Raw genomic sequence first — 26,853 nt, 5'->3', positions numbered from 1 at the left:
AAGAATATCAATATTAAATTATATTAAAATGTATAAGATAACAATGTTAATGTGGGTAAAGTTTATTTACGTCGATGAATTTGATATCTCTCACGTGATTTTTATTTTTCTCATTTATATTTTTATCTTCATATTGATTAACAATGAACTAATTCAATTAGACCAAATGTGAATCTGGGTGATTATAGTTTAAATAAATACCTAACATGATATAAAACGAGAGTGGAGAAATTATGAGATGTTTAAAATGTTCGTAATTTTATTGAGTGAATATTTTTAATAAAAATAAAAAATCAGTTTTATACCAACTCAAATTAAGTAAACCTGTAAAATATTTTCATAAGACTAATATTTACATAATATTCTAACATACAATACATAACGTAGTAATAATTATATATCATATTTATTGATTGATTTTTGTGACATCTAATCTTTTAATATTTAATCCATCGTCCAATCGTAAATTCTTCGATTTAAGTTAAATAATTGCAATGGAATGGATCTGATAAAAGCAACAAAGTTGAAAACATTTTTTTTCGAATTACGCACATAATAAAGTAAAAAAAAAAATGACGTATTAATTAAAACTATTAAGTCTGCTGTAACTTTAAAAAACTCAATATTTTACATGTTATTGAATGTAACTTAGTTATTTTAATCATAAGCTATGTGTAGAGTTTTGATACTGCCAATTTCAAAATTAAACTTCATATTAAAAAATAAAATTATTGAGCTGTACAATAAGAATGTTTGAGTCATAAATGTATAAAAAAATCCATGATATAAAGTCACGGTAAAATCCTCTTAAACAACGTGTCAAAATATACATTAGGTGACTTCATATAACAGTTATAATAATATATATATATAATTATATTTAATTATTAATTATTACTTATTGCAAAGTTGTCAGGGGAAATACATCCAGACTAATTATTATTGTCACCTTGACATGTTCAAGGAAATTTTAACTCAATATGGCTATTAATAGTGTATACAATCGTCACACTGTTTTTAGGATGTACAATTAAATCAAAACAATAACTATTATAATATAAACCTAATGCCTAGCCTATGTAGGCACCTACTGTAAAAATAAAACAATTAGTAATTTAATATTATGAGCTGATACTAAACACTGCAGTCCAGGTGAAAGTCTAAATACTAAATCTGAACAAATATGTGTGAGATACATTTTTGATGACAGTAATTATTGTAAATGAGAGTTACGAAATAATACGCGATATCAGCAATACTGCAATGTCTGTAGTTAATAAATTACTGTGCATCAGTTTGCGACGAACACATTAAAATGCAATACGATTTCGGTTTCGACAAAACAAATCGATTAGGTATTTGCGTAAACGATAATAAACATTTGCAGTGAGTACCTACCTACACATGCGAGAAATGATTGAAACAGTGGCGTGTATGACATTAATAGGTCATCGTGATAAAAAAAAAAAAAAGAGAGAGAGAGAGAGAAATGTGCTCACACGTATTAGAGTTGACGTCCCACCCCGTCTCGCCGGGTCCTAGGATCCGAAACGAAACTTACTCACTACTCATATATTGTAGTATATATTATTATATACGTCAAGTTGATTTTTCTAAAACAGAACACATATTTTCCGAGTAAATTTTGTGTTTTCGGAAATAAAAAAAACACATGTTTGCATCAATAGAATTTGAAGTACTTTTACCCAACAGTATCCGAACACATTTTTGCGAAAACATAATAATATAGTTTCATTTGTATACCTATAGCTTTTTTATTTGATTAAATGACAACACACCGTGTATTTTAATTTCGTATTCTGAAGCGAAATATTTTAATGAAAAGTAGAGGAATATAAATACAAAATATTAAAGCGATAGTTGGTTTTATTTTCAAACATTTATAGCCGAGACTACCGCGGTGTTTAATAATATATTATGCGAAGTAGCAGGTACTCCATAATGTGTAATTGTGCCGTACATTTTAACACAAAATATGATATACCGACTTAAATGCTCACGAAATAAAATAAAGATTTTAGTGTACCTACGCTTTATTCTGCACACGTCAAAATGGTCGTAGAAAATATTATATCGTCTGTAGCTGATCTAATTAGATTGCACCAAACACCATTATACGTATAGGACTATAATTGTCCTAGGTACCTACATATAAGGGAACATCATTTTTATTTCAGTTCGTTCCGAAAACACAAAAACTGACATTTATAATATACGATGCTGATAATAATAGTTTTCTAATAGGCGATCGGCAATAATAATAGTTCGGTTAATGCCGCGCTCAATGCGGTCTCGCGCCTCCCGCAATGTCATTTCAAACCGCAGCTAGTAATCATATAATAATAATAATAATAATAATAATAATATACTTTACGATTTTGGTATCGCGGGCCGATGTACACAATATTATCATAAAACATGTACAAGGCACATAATAATATTATTATTATAGGCATACACGAGTACTCCGCGTCGTACTCGTACCCACACTTATGTACGTACATTTAATGCATTTCACATTTCGGGGAAGAAAATAAAAGTCACCGGCGCACACCCATGCCGCGAGATCGTAATGGCTCAGTATTGGGTCAAGGCGATCGTGTGTGTCACGCGCACGCGCGCTAGCCGGGTTGGGGCAAATGTGTGGCGACGATAATACAATATTCGCGCGTTACGCAACGTTTGCGCGTCGTATATTATCGTTCGTAACCGCGTACCGCGGGCCGCCGCCGCCGGTCCGAACCAGTTTGGTTGCCCTCAGAGTGTTATGCAGTAGTTATGGTATACCATGTCGTCTCGACGACCGACCGACCGACCGACCGACCGACTGTGGCTCGTCTGGCTGCACTGCGGTGAGTTGTACCGGCGCGGTACAGACGAGAGCAGCTCATCGGAGTCTCCGGGACCGGAGCCGGCTTTGAGTCCGTCAACCGAATGAGTACTCGATAGAGGCGAAGCGTCCGAGAACAAAAATATAATAGATACACAGAGTGGCGAAACCAGATTTTTTTTTGAAGGGGATGGGGGGATGGGTTAAAAATGTTGACAAATTTTCTCTGAAAACGATTTCGTTATCATTCAACAGTTGTCGGTACAACGCCCACCCACGGATACGTCACCGATTATTCATAGAAAAAAAAAAACGATGTGAAATTTTTGGGGAAAACAATGAACTATGACTATGTGCACTTTTACGTCAAAACATACCTATACATGCTGTCGTCTTGACGTGTTTATTTATCAATGTTTATTTCATTTAACATGTACGGACGGAGGCGCAGACCAGTCAAGTTAAAAGTTCAGTTCATTTTACCGTGTTTACTCCATTGGTTTTAATTACCGATTGGCACTAACTACTGAATAAATAACGAGTTATTTTGAATAAAATCTAGGTTAAGTTTATTTATAAATAATCAAATGATTAAGTATAATATACCTAATGATTATTAATATTATGATACATATTAACACGTAATTAGAAATGTAAATTGCTTCTTGTTGCCATTAGCCAGAATAGTGTTCAATTAAAATAACTCATTTTTTATATCACACGGGCAATGGGCGTTTAAGATAAATATTAATGTTGATAATGAATACGTGATACACGGCAAATACTTATAGACGCAATTCTCAAAAAACGAAATTTCTACATACTCACGTGATTGGATGAATGCGCGGTTTGCGTGCATGTGTATGCGGTAGCGGGGGGAGCGGGATTCCAGCGTGTTGCAAAATACAATTAAAAATGCGTACATCGCTGGCCCGGGATGGCCTAATTCATAACTATATCATCATTTCTAACCACACCTAGGTATATAATATTATGTCTGACATACGTACGTATTACACTCACTCGTTGAAACCGATAGCAGGCCGAGTACCCACTCTTAAAAATGTAATGATAACATAATATGAATCGTTTTTCGATTCTCCGGCTGCCTATACATTTTTGAAATCGCATCGAAGAATCTGGATCCGCAAATTTGTCACTGTCCTGTCGAAACTCGAATCCACGCGTCGGACAATTTTTTTATGAAGTTTTACTTTTAAAATGTAAGGAAAATTGTGCTGGGTACCAATCGAATAGCGCGTGTTCGGCGTTCCGGCCATACCCCTATTTCGGTGCGTTCGAAATAAAAATAAAAAACTCCTCTTCCACCACTTTAACGCTTTTTTTCGTTAACAAACACGTACTTGTTATGATGACACCTCTCAGATTCTCACGAACGCAATTATTATCAGATACCTACATCCATTATATTTTCTCCATGTATGTATAACTAAAATTGCTCGAAATTCCCGGAATGGTCTTCAGAGATACAATATATTGTTATAATATATACGATTCAATCAGTGTATAACACTATATTATGCATATACAGAGTGATTTACCAAACATGCTGGAATCAATGTTTTTTTTTTTAATAATGCTTCACATAGATATTTTGATTCAAATTATTATTTTTGAAATGCTAAAAACGCACAGGTATTCAAAAATCATATTTTAAAATAGGTAGGTACTTAGATTTTTCTAAGCCATTTGAAGTGTTTCCAGAATTTTCGTTTCAAATTTATATTTTTTATAATGAGAACCCCCTTTTTTAATGTTAATTGTCAAGCTATTTTGAATAATTGTGCTGTAGGTACTACCTATGTGTATTGAAATTCAAAGGAATAGTGTATGAGTTATTATAATATATATATGTATATGCTAAGGATAATTGGTCCTGAGTGATAATCATAGGATTGCAATCTATTATAACATGATGGCTATGATGATTTAAAAATAAATCATAGAAATTGTATTTTTATTGTTCTATGAACATTTTATAATTTGTGAAAATCGTCCGAGTTTAATAAGTACTTGAGTAAGTATCTAGTAAGTACTGGTATTATATTTTAAATTGCAAGCAAAACTATTATTAGGGGAATTCATCCTTAGTAAAAAAAAAAACCTTTATTATAAAAATCAGAACTTGTTCAACCTAAAATTATTGTTAAAAGAAAAATCAAGGTGATCGTAATTGTTGAATCACCCTGTATACACCAGCCGAGTCAATTTTCCGTATCGCGTCCTTTCGACAAAGGACGAGTTTTCGCCGCCCACGTCATGGCCTTTGCAGACGTAAAAGTCGTGTAGTGTAGTATATATGTAGGTACTTGTGTCCGTGTGGTATATAGTATTGCATGAATATTACGAACTATAATAATGCGTAACGAGAAAAGTTGTTTTTTAAAGACGAAGAACGCCTCAGATGTGGTTCTTAAGTGATAATTATTACCAAAAGCATTTGACATAAAAGGGGCCCCCAATTCAAACACTCGTTCTGTGATGACAAACGGTGTCGATTATTAATTGGTTTACAACAATTAGATTTTAATTAATATATTAACCATTGCGACGTTGCAAGGCGAAAACGTCGAAACGAGTAAATATTATATGGGTAGTGGAATGTTATGCATAGACCATTCTCTAAAAAATGGTTTCTGGTCTGCTAATTGCACACCGTTTAACCTAAGCAATAGTAAATACTATAGTCAAAATTATATTATGTATTTTGTTCATCCATAAGTATTATACCCACTCGGCACGGTCTTGTGTAATAATACTAATAATGCGTCATCAAACAAAATAAATAGAAGGTACGAACCTACAGCCGACACAAAAAATAAATCTCTGTGTTAACAAATAAATCGTCCGAGCGAAATGTTGTTTGTATATTTTTTATTTTTTAAGACAACTAATATTCTATATTTCACCCAGTCGCGGTCAACGCAATTTAAATGAATTATTATAAAGCATGACGCACAAACCTCACTTGCCTAATAAAGTTACGTGGAACATAATTTAAATTTTAGCACAACATATACCTATAAAGGTATTGTAAATAATATCAAAGATGACAAATTACATAATATTCGAAAGCCTATATATAACTCTTACTATGAAATGAGATGCATAATATAAACACAATGAGGGTATATGAAACTATTGATTGATAAATTATAAGGGTAGGTATATATTATTTCCGTGTACCTTGGCATGGGCAGTGAACAATATACATATTTTTGGAGACAGGTCACATCGGCTGTAATTATTATTTACATTATGTAGTTTCATTCAAATATTGTGTGGACACATTTTAGTTAAAAAGTTCAAAACCGTTGTTTTCAATCGAGCGAATATCGTATACCGACATTCAGTTTATAGGCACCTACCTATTTCACAAATCCAAACCAGTTATACAAGTTTGATCAAATCGCTGGTAATATTATCGAGATTTAGACCATAGCCTATATGTTTTTTATTATAATTATTATTTCATAATCATTTTTATTTTTTTTATTATTAAATATATGAAGAATATAAAACTTTCTGGACTTCGGAAGTTTAGTTAAACAAAAATATGATAATAAACTTGTTATTTATTACCACCTCTGAAGATAAAATGTATAATTCCATACCATCGTGGTTTGAAGACAGAATCATTTTTTGCTTGTCTAAGAAAAACTTTGCCCATAATAAATAGAAAATAATAAATTACAGTAAATATTTGCAACACACGCTTCTTATAATAATATATGAATAATGAGTACCCTGACTCTTATGAAAAAAAAAAAGAGATTATAATAATATATTATGTTACAGTACCTGCACTATTATACAGGTAGGTATATTGTGTAGTATTAATTAAACAAATATTGCCGTCATTGGGTTTAAAACAACATAATATTATCAATATTTCAGCAAAGTCCATAATAAACACACACACTCTCACATATTATGTTGTTAACAATATTATATTACACGATGATTATTTTTACAATAAATATATTGTATATGGCAATATAAAGGCAATGTTTTCCGGAAAAGCAATATAGTGATCGATACATTTCTTTTAATAAATATAATATTAAATACCTTAGCATAATAAATGATTTTTTACTTGATGTAGGTACTCGTAGCTTGCAATTATTTGCGAAACCTTGCAAATGTTTTAAAAATTGCATTCATTATAATAATATAGTAATGTTTATCATGTGCAACTAAAATCCTTTGAAAAGTCAAATAATTAGAAAATTGAAGAAGATAAGCCCTATACTACCTACATGATATAATACAGTTAGAGTAGGTAGCTAGAAAAAAGGCAATTTTTTAATGGATTTACGTATACCTACTATCCAGTGACCATTAATATAATTTTAATCCATCAACAAGCTTACTAAAATACGTATACAATATTTAAGTTGGATAAGATGGTTAAAAATTAATGCACAGCTCACATTATTCGTTTGTTATTATGTTAAATTGGAATTTGGAATATTAATTGATTATTTTTGATAAAGTACGTTTTGTTATTATTATGTAGTGAAATTGAAAAAAAACTTGCTAGAAATCAACCTCCAAATAAGACTCAATTTTTCCCAGAATCTTACTTTGAAAGGTAGAAATATATTTTTTGAGCTTTTCTCAAGTATCAATAAATTATTTGTAAAATTGAAATTGACGTGGTACCTGTGTACCAATATATATCGTTTATAAAAACGTACATTTCAATATTTTTATTTGCTAATCGAATGCATTTTCCTCCCTGTCGGTTGAAAATATTTTATACTCTTCATATTATAACCTTTTACACACTCATAATTTATTATAATGTTATATTCGATTTGGTTGAGTAATTTAAATTAATATTCCGGATCAAATTTCTTATTACATATTATGTACAATTATAAAAATCCTTTAACCCAAATATCTAGAAACATTAAACGAGAAAAATTTAATTTATACATTTTATTAATTCATTTTACTAGGTGTTAAACATTTGGGATCGAAAAAATATCGGATATCTATAGTTTATCGTGAATTTCAAATCTATTCTTATTTTATTACCAGATCATGTCGATCTATATTGTATTATTACCGAAGCTGTACTGTAAGAATTAATGCACACGCATAACCTCTCAGTTTCCATGCGTGTTAAGTCTAATTACAACATTGATACATATCGATATATTACTAGCTTTACACTTAAATTTCTCATGTGAACTCAATGTGCAATTGACAAACCACAAGCGGTTGCGTAAACGTAGCTTAGGTACTAAAAGTGACCACTTCTGAACGATCTCAATAGTGTATCTAGTGTTCTAGTACCTAGTCTAGGTCTATAATACCGGATTATTGTACTCGGAGAAAATTGGTTTTCGCAACGTATCATAACACCGAGCAAAATTTTATTAAGTAGTTATAAACACTTTTTCTAAATATTTTGTAGTGACGAACTAAAATATAGAACTGTCTGGTTTTTTAAAACGTTTGTGTTAACATCCATAAGACTCCACAGTAATGGTCAATAAATCAGACAATGCACTTACATTGTAATTTGTATAGCAACCGCATAACCACTCACGGTCGAAAGTACAATGCTACGTACAATGTGGGATTAAACCAGGATCTAAAGAGTATATTATTATGGTATCTAAAATACGTTTACGAGAATGATCTTAGGTTAAGGTCAATGTCAAGTAACTACTTGAAATTCCAATAATGTATCTTCATATAACTTACCATACCTATAATCAAACATGTTTGTATCATGCACGGAGCTACAATATAGTTAATAATTTTTGTAAATAAAAAACGTCGACGATTTAACTGAAATTTAATAACATTCATTAAATAATAACCGTGTATTTTATTATAGGTAGGTACCAATCTTTAAATTTGTTTACAATATCAAATGAAACATTTCAATAAATTAGGTGCTTTCTAACAGTGCTTTCCTCGTTGTTGCTGTACCCACCTACGAAGTGCGTTTCATTTTAAATGTAAATATTTCAACGTTTTAACCGTAGTACACAAAATACATAAATTAATAAAAAATGTGCGCAATGTTATTTTGAAATTTTAATAAAAAATAAAAATTGCATCTTTGATATTATTTTGGAATCGATTTCTCGGAAAATGTGATACAATTATTGTAATTTTATAATTTATTAAAACACTAAAAAATAAATCCATTTTAAAATCATTAATGTTCATAGCAAAATTTATGAAATACAAAGCTGAATTATACGAGTAACTGAGTAAGTAATACTCGTAAATTAACTACTGTAAAAGTTAACAAAGTGAGTGTAGATAGCATTTCCACCGACTTTTTTGTTTTGCAATATTTTGTCATAAAGTTTATTGTGGTTATAATTATGAATTCCGATAAAAATCACTTATACATATTATAAACAACAAAAAAAAGTGTTTTGTTTTTTACGTGTAGAATAGAATATGGTTTATTGCCAAACTATTATTCATAATATATTACGTTACGCCAGTCGATAAAGTGTATTTAAAAAAATTATCAACAGATCTTAGTTGCCTAATGGGTATGGTCTACTTTTATGCGATTGGAAATCCTTTGGAAAAAAGGAACCTTTCAAAAAGAACAGCCAACAGGTGATACCGTAATCATTTACAATTACAATATTACATTTATGTTTACAAAGCCGCTGACCATTGTAACTGAAGTACAAATTGGTGCTCCATGTTCGTCTCAACGTGTTTCGTTATAGAATACAATAAAGTGTTAATGTAATTATGGTAGTTTTTATACTTGACATTTGACATTTTTTGTGTGACGGCCAACGGTAATTAGTGGCCACGGATTTTTCTTAATAAATAATATATAATTTCTGAACACAGTTGTTAGTTAATAATTTATAGTTACAACTACAACTTAGTTAATAATTTATTATTCAAAATAACATATGTTTTTAATTACGCGCATACTATAATATGTATATTATGGTTTGTAATTACCAACAAACTGACGATTGTATTGTTTCGTTTTTATACAAGTTACATTATTTTACTATCCATCATAGTTTAATACACTTCAAGATTAATAAGAATCACAGTAAAAGAAAGTCTTGTAATATTAAATCTTGAGTAAAATTCAGCGGAATGTTGTACGTGGATGTAATTAGCTTTGAAACTTTAAATTAAACTTTTGTACATTGATTCCTCACTCTCGTAAACAATATGACAGTTTGAATATTTACTAGAATATATATCACACTCATCTTACTGTTTTAATATCGTATTGTTCTCTTATTTTATTTAAAACAAAACGTGTGAGATCGAATAAAATATTTCTTTAAATATATAAAATTGTCATTTGTTTCAATGCATATATATTATTTGCACCCCAAATGAATAGCTAACAGTTCACTAACTCAGTATGTCACAACAGTCATCTGAAAACGTTGATCAGGCTTGGTGTGATTAAATATTTTTAGTACAAAATGTTACTTTTGATCGTTAATGCTAATTTTCGTTTACATTATCTTAAAATTGTCTCCTAGTTCTAGGTGATTTTCATAATGACTTAATTGAGGTTATTGCATACAGGGGCATTATTTGAGATGTTGCGGCGTATGCTTAAGACGCTTTTTTGAATTTGACAAAAATTGATCAAGATTGAATTTTGGAGCGACCATAATTTGTATGTGCAGGGAAAAAATAATATTTATTTTAAAAATTGGTCTTAATTATTGGTAACTATGGCCTCGTGATGTTATTATGAATGCATTATTTAAATAAAATATTAAAATGCTTGGTTTATATTAAATAATTTATGTCTGACTGAGTATTTCGGGAGTTGTTTTATGCACAAGGTTTTTTTTTAGGTACAATATTTTCTATACATAATTTAAGTACTAACTAAGTAGTATTATGTGTACAATATTCACATTATAGTATATTATTCGTTGGAAAATACAAAGATTCTAATTTAATCCCGACATTTTTTTTCTGTAGTACAAAAAAATATATTGGACTATTGTAAATTTTTTTGGCCTACCTAGCACCCTAGTTGTAAGGGCCTTTCAAAAGTCTAAATTATGCCCCTGATTATATACCTACCGTATATTTAAGTATGTCTAAACTAAAAGTATAAAGTACACTAGCATCACTTTTTCTATTATTAAAATAAAATGATGATACTTGTTTACGGAACAATATTAATTAATATTTATAACGGTTGATGAAGCGTATGCTCAATACTTATATATTAGTGCAATACTGCAATAGTATTAAAACTATATCGCAGATTGTATATGTACTTTTAATTAGCAAACTTGCCTAATATTGATTACGTGAACCAAATTCTTTTGCATACTTATCCAATGAGGACATTTGAATTATTATTTATTAATAAGTACAATAGAATAATAATATGTTTTAAATTATTATTATAAAACATAAAATGATCTAAAATAATGTTTTAACAACTTAAATTGCAGTAAGGCTTTCATTTAATTAATACCTATGTATAATGTAGAGCAAAAATGTTTTTGGCACAATATTTTAAGCACTTGCATTATTATATTAATCAATAAATTATACGTGATTTCACCATTCTTTCGTGTTTAATATAATATAATATTTAACATTTCATGGTGGCATAATGTTATTTTCTGGTGAAAATTCGATATAAAACATAATGAGTGTTTAGGTTTAGTAATTGTTTTAGAAGAAGTATGTCGCGAAAGATACGCCCTTCAAGTTCTATTAAATCAAGTAACATTAAATAAGTCAAAAACTTTTTACGGGAAGGTTAAACTGTGGCAAGTGTATTTTAGAATTAATATAACTGGTATAATTACATTATTTAGTTTATTTTTTTTTTTTTTTGAAAGGCTTGAAAAGTTTCTTAAGAAACTAAGTGTCTTCCCTACATAATTACACTAATATTATTTTTGTACAAAACTGAATTAAGTTATATTCTTGACTCTTATTAATGTTGAGTATTTATTATTTTTAAAAATGTCTTACACAAAATATGTAATACACTTAAATGAATTCCCGATGACATTTTTTTCTTAATATTATTTGCATCGTTATATCTTATAATAGGTACTGTTTATATACTCAAATATAAATGTACACGGTCATTTTTTAATCGAGATGCTACATCATAAAAACTGTATCTTTATATTTATCTTTATGTTACCATCCTCTATCAAAAGTCGTAGCCTAAGATAAAAAAAAATGTTGCCTACAAATTGTTAATACCGTTTTCTTAGGAGATTTATAATTAATGTATCCATATAAATACAGTGTATGGACCATATTATGTATTTCCTAACGAAACAAAAACCCCTATTCATAATATAAAACTTGGTTATTAATGAATCCACTCTCAGCCAATTGAAGCCAGTAAGAAATCTAACCCAAAGCGGCTGTGCGATAGGCTGAAGCTTTTTTATTCAAACGAAATTCAATTTTAATATTTTAAATCTATTTTGAAAAAATGTGTAAACATTATATTATAAATCTATTTAATTTAAAATGTATTACGGGAGACATTACCTTCGTCGTGGACTTGTCTTAAGAATTTATTATCATTCAAAAATAACGTAGTCGCATGAGGAACAAACAGTATAAAAGTAAACGTTGGATAGTAAGTTAATTTCGGAATACGTTTGGTTGCAAGGTACAAGCCAATTGAAACCCTATACTTAAACCTCACTGTACAGTGCCTGAGATTTACAATTTGTAAAAGTCAAACGACGTGTACTGCGCTAATGATATCTATTTTTCAATTAAATTACTGCCAATTACAATAAAATAAAATGAGAGAAACAAGTTTGCCAATCAATCCAAATTCGAAGATCAAACAAATATAATAATATAATATAATGACGACTATGGAGTTTATTGACCGGTTTACTGATAATGTACGTATTATATCAACAAAAGTATATTTCTCTCTTGCAAACGCTAATTAGGTTACGGTGTCGTTATAGCGAGGCGATCTGCAGGTTATCGGTCGACCCACTTGTGTTGCAGTTACAAAACGTAATCTAACAGAGGTTGTGTATTGGCAGAAGTAGTTTTATTTTTAGTAAAAGTTTTAATTTTATTATCCGCCATTAACTATGTATGTGCATGCATAATAATAATAATAATAATAATAATAATAATACACATTGTGTGCATGTGTAAAATGTGTATAAAAGTACACGTAGTCAGAGGTACTTTGCGGTTTCCAGAACACAGGGTCGTGGCCTGGCGTTGAATGCCGTCAAATAATATGTCAAAAGTCTTTATCCCTCGTCGTCCCGCATGTGCTACTGAAAAAAAAAAAAATTAAAAAAAAAAAATTGAATACCAAATATTAAAATTCCTCTTGCCGTAATAATTATTGTTGCTGCAGCGTGTGTTTGACAACAAGTGTATTGGTCTCCCCGCGTCTTTATTCACAGCACAACACTACAGAAGAAAAATCCAAAACATCGTGTTTATGCTCGTAAACGGGAACGCTGCAGAAGAACCTGTCTCGAAAGTAAAACGCCTTAAGTTTAATTCCGCGAATATTCGAGTTTATTCGCGATTTACAAATTATAATTTCGAGTAACTTAAGCGTGAGAAAATCAAAAATCGTAAACGCTCGCAAAGGATATGAGAAGGGATTTGTTGTTGGAATAACATCAACGCAGCCTTTCTCAATTAATTTTAACCGAAATCATTTACGATAGGTGCCTAACAGCGCTGAAGTTTTATTTAAGATTTCAGTGTTGTTATAGACATTGTTATACTAACGGGTATCTATGCCGTATTGGTGTTAAAATCCACAACAACGATTTCTGTACTTTCGGGAAGTGTTTTAAGTACGCCGGGATAATTATTTTCCGGATGTTAAATGTTAGATGGTGTATCATAATTTTTCCATTTTATAAAATTTTTCAATAATTGAAATCGATACCTAGTCAACTTCGCTGAAATTTCTATTTAGAAAAGTCGTGGAAAAATTATCTATTCTAAAATTTTAAACTTGAACTGTAGAGAAGTTGAAACATTACACATTATTATAATGTCGAACAGCATGATTATTATTAAAAAAGGAATGTTTTAAATTACAAAATATTTTTTTTCCACTCCGAATTCTGCAGTCAGCGTCTATTTTTGTTCTATACGTATTGAGCCCAAATTTGATTTTAATGCGTTGTACTTTTCACTGTATTAATGTAGTTAATTTTATTCATTTTATTTTATTCACTATGAGTTACAATAAATGTACAAAATCAATAAAATTTGTATTTATTTATGTAAATATTTCTGTACGCGTCATTCGAGCACAATAATAATATAATGAACATGCAACACAGTGCAAAAGTCGCGCCACGCATATTATAGGATACTCAAAATTTTTTCACTGTACAAAATGCATATTTTTTTCTGTGCACATTAAGGAGTATGTTTTGAAAGCATATTATATTTTCTCCAGACACTGATATACTCATTATTAACTCGTAAATTGAATTTATCATCAGATTTTTACACGTACATATTCCATGAAATAGTTTTCGATGGTGCCAAAACTATTTTTTGATGGTTCGGCCGTTTAACAACATGTCGTTAACTTTTAATGAACATTCGTGAGTTCTGACATAATGTTGCACTAAAATTGCACTGCTGATTTTTATTACCAGTACGGTACGCCATACATCTCCAACATGTATTTCCTTTATAGCCTATTAAACGACTCCGAAGAGGTTATTTTAAAGAACGCGCAAGTCTATATTTTAGATGTTTATAAAAATGAGAAATCTGTCGTCACAATGCAATGGGAATGATGTTATTAAAAAAATAAAAATAAAACGCAGACATTCGTAATAACAAAATCAGTTTTCTGATAACGCGAAGAAACGTTTTCTTCCTACGGTATAGGTCATAGGTGCACCTATTTATCGAGTTCGTATTTGATACTGACAAGATGTATATTGTGTTCGAGCATTTTGTTTTGTACGAATCGATTATTTTTGCAGATTTACGTTAGAAGTGAACACGTCTCCCGCGATTTCCGAAATTCAAATACAAATTGTCAGTTGACATTATTTTATCGATGGTTTTGACACTGTGATAAAATTAATATTCATCAATGACTCAATGATTACCTGCCTTTATGAAGTGTGCATAACATATTCTGGCTGTAAATATTTTAATATCATACTTAAAAATGTTACATGATATTTATTTACTAGCAAATAAATGCAGCTATAGTACAATAACTGAAATCAATCATATTTTCACTGATATTACTATAGTGGTTGAAAACTGACCTATTCAAAAATAAAAAAACGTTTTCAGAAAAAAAATTGATTTTCTGATGATTGTTCTGTAGTTTATTGTAATTATCCGTAATTGTAATGACTGAAAACAGGAAAACACTATCCAGAAAAATTTAATCAAAAACTCGTAAATTAGGTCATTATGATTCATAATATTTCACTGAATGAAATAATGTACCAACTTATTAATTGGTATACTTTTTAATATTTTCGGTACAAAAAAATATCAACACATAAACATTTTAAAAAGTGAAACAAATATATAAACAAAAAACTTTTTTTTTTAATTGCGTTACGTACTCAAAACGAGCAACTAAAATATATTTTTTAATACTTTATGGTATATGTATGGTATATACTATATAGTATTATTCTCCATTATATAATTAGTTTTTTAAATTATTTATTCAATTTGAAATTTCATGTTTCTTATACATTTATAGCAAATGTTCCCGTTTGTAATGTACCTATTCATTTTTAAGTAAACATTTTTCTAATGTACTATTTTTTATGTGTTCATATACAATGATTTCCCGTTTGAAAAATCTAACATTTTATTTCTCAACCATTTGTAAATTGTGTATTCAACGTATTAAATTATTATTATTAAAAATAAATTAAATTCACAATTGAACACAATACACTACCACAGGGCACGTATATTTTTAACAACAATATATTTTACAATTCTTTTGGTCGTATAATGTGGTCTCTTCATAAAAATGCTCACATAAACTACGGGAAAACACCGCAATACGTGAGTGTATTGTAACTTGTAAGCTTTATTTTTTTTGCCCCCTGTTATGAATAGAGGAGTCTTACACACAAACACAGAGTGCTGATTTGTTACAGTACAATGAATGAGTAAATAAATACAATGAATTACGAATGTAAACAAATAAATCTTGTTACGATCGCATGGAAAATGTTTGTACCGTGCGTATTGCATACGTCATATAATAATAAAATGTATTGACATCTATATGAATATATAATTATATAATATTATAATAATATTATCGTCGATATCCAGACTGTTTTACATGTGCATAATATTACGGAACGCACTTAATAGTTATTGCAGTTATTCACGAGTTCGTGTACCATAATAATATATTATGATGTCGTGCATTTGTCTGAGCACTAACCCAGCGCCACTGAATACGTTTTACAACATATTATTATTATTATTGTTGTTATTATTTATTATTATATTATACTATTGAGCGTACACGTTTTTGATACGTTTCTAATGACAATATGTCCGTTATAATTTATTTATTATTTTTTGTTTTGTTTTGCAGAAGAGAAAAAACTTTACCTTCCCACTGACGAAACCACGGAACTGTACTTGTTAGCCTTCTTGAGAGTCTGCAAATTCTACCCGGATAGTGCATTCAAAAGAGTTAGTATACTTTGTTTGCACGAACCTGCCTGCGTTACATTATACAAAAATATTATTACGCATTATACGAGTATATACAGGACCAGACATAATTAACTAATTGATTGAATTTGCCTTTCTGAACGTAATGGTTTGCGTTTCCTCGAACGAGTTTTATTCATTATCACATTAATTGTCATTAGTTATTTTATTTATTTTTATTAAATAGCACAATTTCGATAACGAATTTAGAGAGTTTTACTTAGAATTATGTAAAACAAGGATTAATGCACAAATCTTAATTTGTTCAATTTGAAGAATACGTCTTAACATAATATACGATTTTACTTTGTGTTTATTCATTAACACTTTTATATGATAGTTATCATTTATTTTTCATCATGGTTAGAATTACTTTGTATATTCACATATTATACACTCAATTTAATTATTAGCATTGTTTCTTTAATCAATTATTTTATTTATAAATTTGTAATTTTACTTACAACACAAATTCATTTTTAGGTGAAATTTTTGTACAAATTACGCCAGAAAAATCCGAAGTACTGCAATGACTTACTGCCGAGTTTGGAAAAAAACGTCTTTGCTCAGAATATTCTTACAGTTTTACCATCACGTGATCAACACGGAAGAAGAATATTGATCACAGAATGTGGACGTACGTCTAAATAATAGTTTTTTATATTTGTTGTAAAAATATTTTATGAACTTCATTCGGAAGTAAAATTATTCATCAATGGCCAATGACACATCAATTAAAACCTATAAATGTAAATAAATACGTATGCCGAAGTGACAGAGTAATGTGTCCCCAAGGGCCGTGACCCAGACTAGATGGTTTACAATGCAGGATATTTTAGGGTTTTAAACCTAAAATTAAAAACAATAAACGACGCATGTCTAAATAATTGTGGTAGTAGCACTCTGTGTGGTGTGCTCTGGTCCAGTTTCTTGCCTATTTAATTTGGCGAATAGGTACCTCATCATAGGTATTCACTTTTTAAATGTTTTATTGATTTAAAAATATATGATAAGTTTTGGGGTATCCTTGTCGGATGATTTTTTAACCGATAATACATTTGATGTACCTGACCAATTAATTTTGGTAGTTATTAATTGTTCAAGTAAAAGTAGGAGGTAATATAAATACTTAAGGTACTTATAAGTATAAGAAGAAACTAAACACGTGTATTATAATATTATGCATGTCTGTGTAATAATACCTATATTATACAATAAACATATTATTATTATACACAATGCGTTGCTTTTAAAAGTTCCCCAACTATTGTCGTGTCAATGAGCTTTATTATTTTTCTCGTCAAAATAATTGTGTTCATAATAATATTATAATAAATTGCAGCATTGATGGGTAACACTCTCTCAATGAATAGCTCTGAAACACGTGCTGCATACTGCATTGACAGCAATGAATGAAATACGATTATAATATAATAACCAATAAGCACCTCCCCGTTGTCACCCCATTGTTAACCAAACACGTTATGATATGAAATGTATTTGTTTGCGTTTCTTGTAGAGAGGTGGAAAGTTAAAAATTGCTCGCTAACAGAGATCTTTCGCGGCGTCGAGCTGGTAATAGAAGCGGCTATTCTCGAGCCCAGAACTCAGGTGTCGGGCACGGTGCTGTTGGTGGACTTTGCTGGTCTGACCATAAACCATGTGTGGCAATTCACACCAAACTTCGCTAAGCTGGTTTTGGACTGGATACAGGTAAAGAAAATTTATTTTTATTCCTACCTATCTAACTGCAGGACACTGTGGTTGTAATTACCCATCAAAAATTAATTATAATATAATTTAACCAGTTTTTTTATTTTCTATATATTTTAATGAATGTCGATTTTAATAATTCGTACAATTTCAGCTCCAGTGCCAATTATTATTTTTGTATTCTTGATATTAATATTATGCTCTTTGTATATAATGACTTATTATAATAATACATAGGTTTGAACAGTTTAAAACCATACATTTTTCATCACTTTAAGTTCATTTTCTTTATGATAAATGTATAAAAAAAAACTTAGCACATTCAATTTATAATAATTCAGCATTATATGAGAATTTGTATATGAATTGATTTATAAGTATACATTTTCAGCTAAACTGTTATGTATATTAATAAAATGGCATTTGGTATAAACTTAAAATTAACTTTCAATAATATTAATAAACGATTAACGGTGCCAGTTGCTTTTTTGTAATATTATTTGATAAATATCCTCCCATCGTGGGCCAATGATTTTGTTGTTGTTACACCCTCCTGCAAAACGTGTTGAAATAAAGTGTCTCTACATATTTCAACTTAGGGTTACAAGTACATAAAACTATACCTAAGAGTTTAGGATTCACAGTTTAGCATTTTTTAATTGGGTTACTCAATATTGAAAAGTTAAATCGATTGGATTCCGTAAACATTCCTAAATTAAAATCCGTGCGGCATTCAATGTCGAAAGCACACAGAATAATGCAGTGATCTACAATAATAGTTGTTAAAATATCCCTCCCAATACGTCCAATGTTACATGTACCTATACTTACCAATCACATAAGTAACACACTTTTTGATTCTGTTTTGATATAATAACGTGGCTATAAAGAATAAAATTGTACCTACGATTTGGTTTAGTTTTTTTTATTTCGCAAAGCAATACATAATAAGACTATAAAATCTAATGGTACCATTCCATTATGCTAACAATGAACGAAAAAAACTTAAACACATTTTCTCACCGCTAAAACATTATTTATTTTACCGAGAGTCAAGCTCAAGTATATAATCCGTGTATAATATTATATTGTTAACTATGGGAAAGATATACATAAAAATAACATATGATTATCGGTATGATTGTGAATTATAATTATTAGTCATAAAGCTTATATTATTATGCGATAATAAATTGAGAAAATTATAATCCTGTTATAATGATACATATTATTCTATTATTAACGGAAATCTTAATCAAGGTTATAATTTTAAAACTATAGCAATTAGTAAGTTATATAATATATTCTGGTTATTCGTAATAATTTAATATACAATTTATCAATTATAGTTTTAAAAAAGGCGTCATAATTTATTCTTCGTAATTGAAATCTTAACTACACATTCATTCGAAGGAAGTACAAAACAAAGAATAAATAAACATGATTAATTGAAACGATGATTTAAATGTACCTAGAAATAGTATTTTAATTTTCGACCTCAAAGTTCTCAATAATAAATAATAATAATGTACAAAATTATTCAGAAAAATGATTTTGAAGTAATATCCATATTTAATGCATTATAACGTGTTTTTTATGTTATAAGTTATAACATTTTTTTTATACAGCTTTTTACGTATGTTTATAAACTACAAAGGTTTCTTGAGCACTGGAGACATACACTTAAGTGAATAAAAAAATCACAATTTAAAATCTAATCTAAACCAAATTGTGTAATATTTATTTTTAAAAATACTAAGAAAAGTACGAAATAACGCGATTGGTTGTTTGTATCCCATGTTTTTATTATTCAATTATTGATTCATATTAAAGTAAAATCTAAAAGTCAATATCAATACATTTTTTTGACAATTTTTAAAATGATTTGTGGTATTCTGCTAAAATTTGAACCCAACAAACGAAAAATAAAAATAAAAATATCATAATTAAATTCCTATACGGTAAAAAAAAGTAGTTATTAATCTAAGAGAAAAATACAAATTATGCAAAATTAAAAAGAACTAAAATGTACTTAATAAATATAATATAGATATAGTAATTATATATTTACAATATAATAATATGGCATTAAACACATTTTGTAGAGCTTTTTTCTTCCCAGTAATACATAGACATCAAGATGGTTTATAAAAATGCATTAATATTATAAGTACCCATGTACTAATAATTATTAAGTGTTAATTCATTTTAATGAAAATCATAGAAATAATATTGGTCCTCACCATACATCTTAGGTATACCATATTATTATTTACTAATCAAATAAAATATTTCGTTTCAGTATTCAATGCCCGCAAGACTTAAAGAAGTGCACATCGTAAATCAACCGTACATATTCAACATGGTGTTTGCAATGTTCAAACCATTTATGCAAGAAAAATTAAGAAGTCGAGTATGTAAAAACTATTTCAAAACAATTTTTTGGTAAAAAGAAAGTTAATAACCACCTACCGAAATTGCAAAATAAAAATATTTCGGTACATGGTGTTTATAATCGTACAGTTAATGGGCGAAATTTCGTATCATTTTAATAAATATTGATACGTACCAACTGCATATCATACTAAAAATAATAGTGACATTGCCTACGTCATAATATTATGGTTTTTAAAAATATGTAGGACGTACTACGTAGGTTTATATTATACTATATTGTAATGATTTCTAGTATACAGCGAGTTAAAATTAGTAACTTTAATTTTTCAGCTCGTATAACATAAACAATGTAATCGGATTATGAATAATAGTGATAATGAGTGCCAGTTGTATTCTTTTTTGATCTCACTTTAATGAAGATGCACTCGAAATGCATTAAAAACGCTTTGTATTCCTAAATATCATTGTACATCAACATTTATTCCACTTAAAAAATATAATTCAATTGAACAGTATATGGTTATAAAAAAATATTTAAACTCATGTAGGGACATGTAGTTTTATGCATTTTTAAATGCATATTTATACAACACTTTAAAAAAATAAAAATGAATAATTAATAAACTCAACAATAACATTTATTAAGTCATAACTCATAACTAAGAACTATGCATTATAAAATATTATAACACTGTTTAAGATAAACAGCAATATTTATCACTTTTTCATTTCAATATTATGGTAAATTGCATTTGACTACTATAAAGGTGTACTAATATAGCTATTTGTATAAAATGTATATAATATTTTTTACATCTTATTGTGTTTGTAAATGATGTTTTTTTTCTGAGTGTACCCAAATGCTATAGGAGTTGAGTAAATCAGCTGGACTGTATGCTATATTCGTATAATGAAATTGTTTTGGAGAAACCCATGGTAGTCCGTGAGTGGCTAAGTCTTCAATATAGTATTTGTTTCAGTAGTTTTCTAGGGTATGTCATAGTTTTTTGTTCTTGCAAGTGACTACAATAAATATATTTTTTTTGACAGAATGTTTTATTCTTTTCTACCCACACCGAGAACGACGTTTATTTATTTGATAGTAACAACCTATAAACGAAGGATCGTAAAGGTTGGCAATCCACTGAGAGAAAAATGTGGGGGGAGGGTGAGTGACCAAAACGCGGCGCAAAAGGGTTGATGATTGTGCAGTGGAGTGTGTTAGGAATTATTGTTACAAATATATCTATTATACCTGGTCGTTTTGGAAGTGATGTTGATCATTAAGTAGTAGGTGAAATAACTTGAAAGTGTTTGCATGTTTCACTATGTAATGTGCGTTTACCTGGAGAATCGGTAGAATGGTACCCCTGTCGGGTAGCTTTCCTTTTACATCACCACCAGATGAGCAGTGTGAGTAGCGTTATCGGTATAGTTGGTATTGTACTAACAAAAACTTGGTAAATAGTGAGAATAGTTATTTTTAAAATGGGTTTCGGATTGATTTATATTATTATTTCTTGGAGCGTAATTGGGTATTTGTCTATTTGTTTTGTAGACCATTGGCGTTCCATGAGAGGTTTAGGAGGGAGTTTAAAATTTAAAAAACCGGATGTAACCATTGTGAGGAGAGAAAAAAGTGGTCGTACGACTGTCAGTTTTGGAATCGATGAATTTTACGGCTTTTATGTAGTTCTAACACTGAGTTTTTTGGTTAGTAGAGAAGGCATATGTTAAGTATTCCTTTACTAATTGATTAAGTAAAGATTAAAACAAAATAAAACAGGTAGTTATATTTTTGTAATTTGTTTTATGTTTGCTTGTCCTATGGTAAACTCAGGTACATCTTTTTACTTTTAGTATTGGCACGATTTCGGCGGAATCAGTTGAGATGTGAATATTTTTAATAACTTATCCGAGTGATTTATGAAACTGAAGTTGAAAGATGTGGTAATCTGCATTTTCGTCTTTTAAAAAGTGAACAAGTATTCTATAGTTATCGGGGGTATCTGTTTGTATATTTAAACAAGTCGTAATTGGTTTTCAGATAAAGCTTTCCAGTCCAATTAAATCGAAAGTTGTATACCTAACATTAAGACAATTAATTGTTCTTTTCATATTATAATACACTGGTATACTTATTGGATGGTATTTTCTTGATATTCAGTTAGTGTGTATTGAAATTTATTTTGATTAGTGTCATCATGATTGGTGGTATTAGGTTTTCAGATACTATTGAAAAAAAGAATTTGTGATAAAAAGTTTTTATTTTTTTCCAATATTATTGTGGATGGTGTGGAGAGGAGAATAACTACAATGACTATTGTTGAGTTGTTACCATTCGGGATTTTATGATTTAAGATTCGTTATTAATTGTTTGATTATTGAGTCCCTTAATCGGAGGTAAAATTTTGAGTTATCTAGTTTTAGATTTATTAGTTGACATAGTACAGTCATCTAATTTGAACCTTGAAGGTCTCTGTATTAGTGGTACCTAAGGATGACAAATGGATAATGTTTATATTATAAATTGTAGCGAAAATGTATTCTAATGTTTTGAAGTTAAGGTGATTGATAAAATTTGAAATGTATTGTATTTGTATTTAATTGTATACAAGTTAGATTGAAATCAATCAATTTTAGCGAGAATTATAATTCGAAGTGGGTGTACGTGTTTACTCGTGTCTATAAACTATTTTTTTGGAATTTAATCTGGACAGTAATTAAATAAAAATAAAAATAAACGAGTAATAATCCATTATAATGATATATTGTATGTTTGTATGTTTCTTGGAAATCCAAATAAATATATAAATAAATTGCGACAATTAAAATATACCCACGAACATCATATTATATAACAAAATAATATTTATGAATACCTACTGAGTTAGAATAAATTGTATTCAGACTTCTAATGACACACCATAATAATACCTATACGTACAATGATTCTACAGGGCTATTCTAACCATATAGCATGCAGGTAGATACCAAATTATACCTGAAGAAAATCTATGAATTAAATAAACAGGATAATCTACATAAATTCGCAACATTAATTGCAGTTACATAAATATAAATTAAACATCGGGGTTTGTTTTAAAAAATCATAGACCACTCGGATGTGTATGTCAAATATATTGTTGGTAGGTATGTAAAGGTCAATAAGTATTGTACATTTTAATTTATTGAGTAACAAACGATACAGATATCTTAGAAATAGCTATTTAATAAGAGGTGCCCTCGGGAACCTACTTGTGTTGCATTGGAATACCTAATGGAGTTTCGCCCCTCCCCCCCCCCACTACAACTAGCAGCTTAATGCAAGTTGTCGGTGAAACACTTATAGTTTATACATTATAATATATTATTTATGTTCTACGAACGTAGTATGTATGTATTTCGAGTACCCATATAATAAATAAACGCAAAAGTTAAGTTTAATTGTGTAATATTTAATAAACAAATAAAATACCTGGAACGAATATAATAATTATTTGTATTCTGTGTTTACGCATCGGAGTGAATTTTATCCGACGCATAACCATATACCTAATATTTTTCTTTAAAAATGTTTGCAATATGACATAATAGACTTGTACAAACATTTAACCGGTTCGCTTTATTTATAATTCTGAGCGGAGCATTTGTAATTTTTTTTTCGAGTCTTGCACACTGTACACGTCTTGTAGTAGGTAGTAAAAATGGTTTAACTTTCAACTTCAATATGTGTACTGCTAGTAAAGTGAATTTAATTTTTACTTTTGAAAATTTTAAATTTTAAATGTCCAGTACTTTTCAAAGAAATAATAGTAATAATAATAATGATTTTTTTTTAATTTTCGAGCAATTTATAGACATTTTCAACCATTGATTTTTTTTAATATACCTAAATGTAGATCAAATTTTTTTAGCATGGTTAGTGAACTTGAAAATGTAATTTATATTCCTCTAAAAATATTTAGTTATTAGGAGCATTAAAATAAACAATTTGAAAGTAAATTCGCAATAATTTGATATTTAAATTTGAACGAAATATTAATAATCTATTTTCACGTAACACATCCTTGAATTAATAATATTTGAAAACTGGGTCTTTATGAAACAGAAAAACGAGATTTTATTAGTCCAAAATCTATTAATCTAAAATATATTTTAATTATTAAGTACCTAGTACTAAATACTATTACCGTTTCTTGTTATTGTCATTAACATTTATTCTATAATTGATATTATTTTAAATTAAAAAAGTATATTTGAAATAAATATGTTCATTAAAATTAAGAATCTACATCGTCAATGTATGTCAATGTTAATGTATGGTGTCCATAATACATAATTATAATATTTACTAATGTATCAGAAATGTAGAATTTTGTGTTTTGTTGGTCTCTTACCATAAATAATAAAAACTGGTATAGCTCGTCAATTGCGTCAGAACCGATTAACGGGGTTTAATTAAAATTAGCATAATATCGTTACGTAGACTTTTTGTTTGATAAACCTGCATTTTTATACGGCTATATTCAAAATATTATACTGGAAACGTTTTTGTATAACTAATTTACTTACTTTGACCTTATTATTATTTTTTGTTTCTAAAGTTAATACTTAAAGTTTAATAGAAACCTAGGTATTCAAAGAGTACCATAATTATTTTCCACTTCAGGTACCTCAAATTTGATAAAACAAAATATAATATATATATTTTATTAAATCAAACTCGGCTTCTCATCTGAAATTGTATTTGGAACATGAAAATATGTACATATTGTGTCCAATATCTGATTTTAGTAATAATTTGAGTAATATTTATTTTCAGGAAAAAAATAATTTTAAGAACACATGATATTATTCTTATACCATTATTGTATGATTATTAAAATAAGCGATGCACATACCTACCATATTAAATTAGATAAATTATATTGGAAAAAAATTGTTTTTATTTATTCTGACGCAAACCACTTCTTTTAATTTAGGTACTTAGAGTCGTCTGGAAATTTCGCAACTAAACTTATGTTTGGCTTATAATTTACACAAAAGCGTCTTATAATATTATGCATACTACATAAATCATTTCTTTATTTACCCAAATTGTTTAATTGCCACAGTATTATTTTAATTGAATACTGCCAAATGTACGAAATACTTCCATTTTTTTGTTTCTTTTTCTTATGATTATGTGAGTCAATTTAACTTCTTTACTCTTTAGATTCTGAGCAGAGTATACTTCGCCTTGAAACTCTAGGAAATATTGCGATCGTAAATTTATTATTTTCATATTTCCAAATTTTCAAACCTCCTACATTGCTCATGACATAATATGCACATTTTTTTAAATTTAGTTTCTTGTCGACAAACTGTATTTCATAATTGTTGTGAAATTTTTTGCAGATGCTTTTGCACGGTTATGATCACTCAACATTATTGGAACATCTGGATGCCAAATGTTTACCAACTAAATATGGTGGTCTCATGGACATTGAAACCGACCAAGGCATAGATTTATGGAATTTACTGTGTTATTACGAAGACAACTATAAAGGTATGACGTAATATAAATAATAAATAATTGCATACTAACGACTTAAGTGGTCCTTTTATCTATTTTAGTGACAAATGAATTCGGCTACAAAAAGAAGAAATAATCAAAAATATATTACGAAACTCTGTAGACTAGATCCGTTAATTTTATGTTATTTAATACTACGTACTATTATAAATTTAGATTTAATTTTTTTGTTATTGGGTTATTAACGAAAAATGAAGAATACTTATATAAACTTATAATATGTATTATATACTTATTTTTTTTTTTTATAATACCTAATTAAATTGCTGTATTTATTATTTTATCCAAATGTATTTATTATATTATAGTGACTTTCATTACAAATTATTGAACTAAATCAAATTATTATTTGATTGATGATTATTTGTTTCTACTGTGTCAAATATTTATAATATGATTACATAGTATTTAATCATACTGCAATGACATGACTAATATTAGTTTTGAAATTAAATTTTATTACAATGATAAAATAAAAACCTAAATGTTTTTTTCTCCTAAGTTTTGTTTTATTATACATATTTCTTAAGACATTTGTCGTCATAACTTGAATTTTAAAATAACACTTTAGTTTTCAATTATAATTTGT

The 26,853-nt window shown here is 28.8% G+C and overlaps 1 protein-coding gene across 1 annotated transcript in view; it reads left to right on the top strand.

Annotated features, from left to right (window-relative positions):
• Positions 1–26,362, top strand: part of LOC111034853 (alpha-tocopherol transfer protein-like) — a 31,930-nt gene extending 5,568 nt beyond the window's left edge. Inside the window, exons 2-7 of the mRNA XM_022316252.1 lie at positions 16,455–16,555; positions 17,060–17,213; positions 18,096–18,289; positions 20,592–20,702; positions 26,087–26,237; positions 26,306–26,362. Coding sequence (XP_022171944.1) covers positions 16,455–16,555; positions 17,060–17,213; positions 18,096–18,289; positions 20,592–20,702; positions 26,087–26,237; positions 26,306–26,340 — 746 coding nt within the window. The 3' untranslated portion in view covers positions 26,341–26,362. The remainder of the gene's footprint in view (positions 1–16,454; positions 16,556–17,059; positions 17,214–18,095; positions 18,290–20,591; positions 20,703–26,086; positions 26,238–26,305) is intronic.
• Positions 26,363–26,853: the final 491 nt, after the last annotated feature.

Source organism: Myzus persicae, unplaced genomic scaffold, assembly GCF_001856785.1.
Source record: "Myzus persicae strain clone G006 unplaced genomic scaffold, MPER_G0061.0, whole genome shotgun sequence".
Lineage (NCBI taxonomy): Eukaryota > Metazoa > Arthropoda > Insecta > Hemiptera > Aphididae > Myzus > Myzus persicae.
This window is presented reverse-complemented; position numbering and strand designations above follow the sequence as displayed.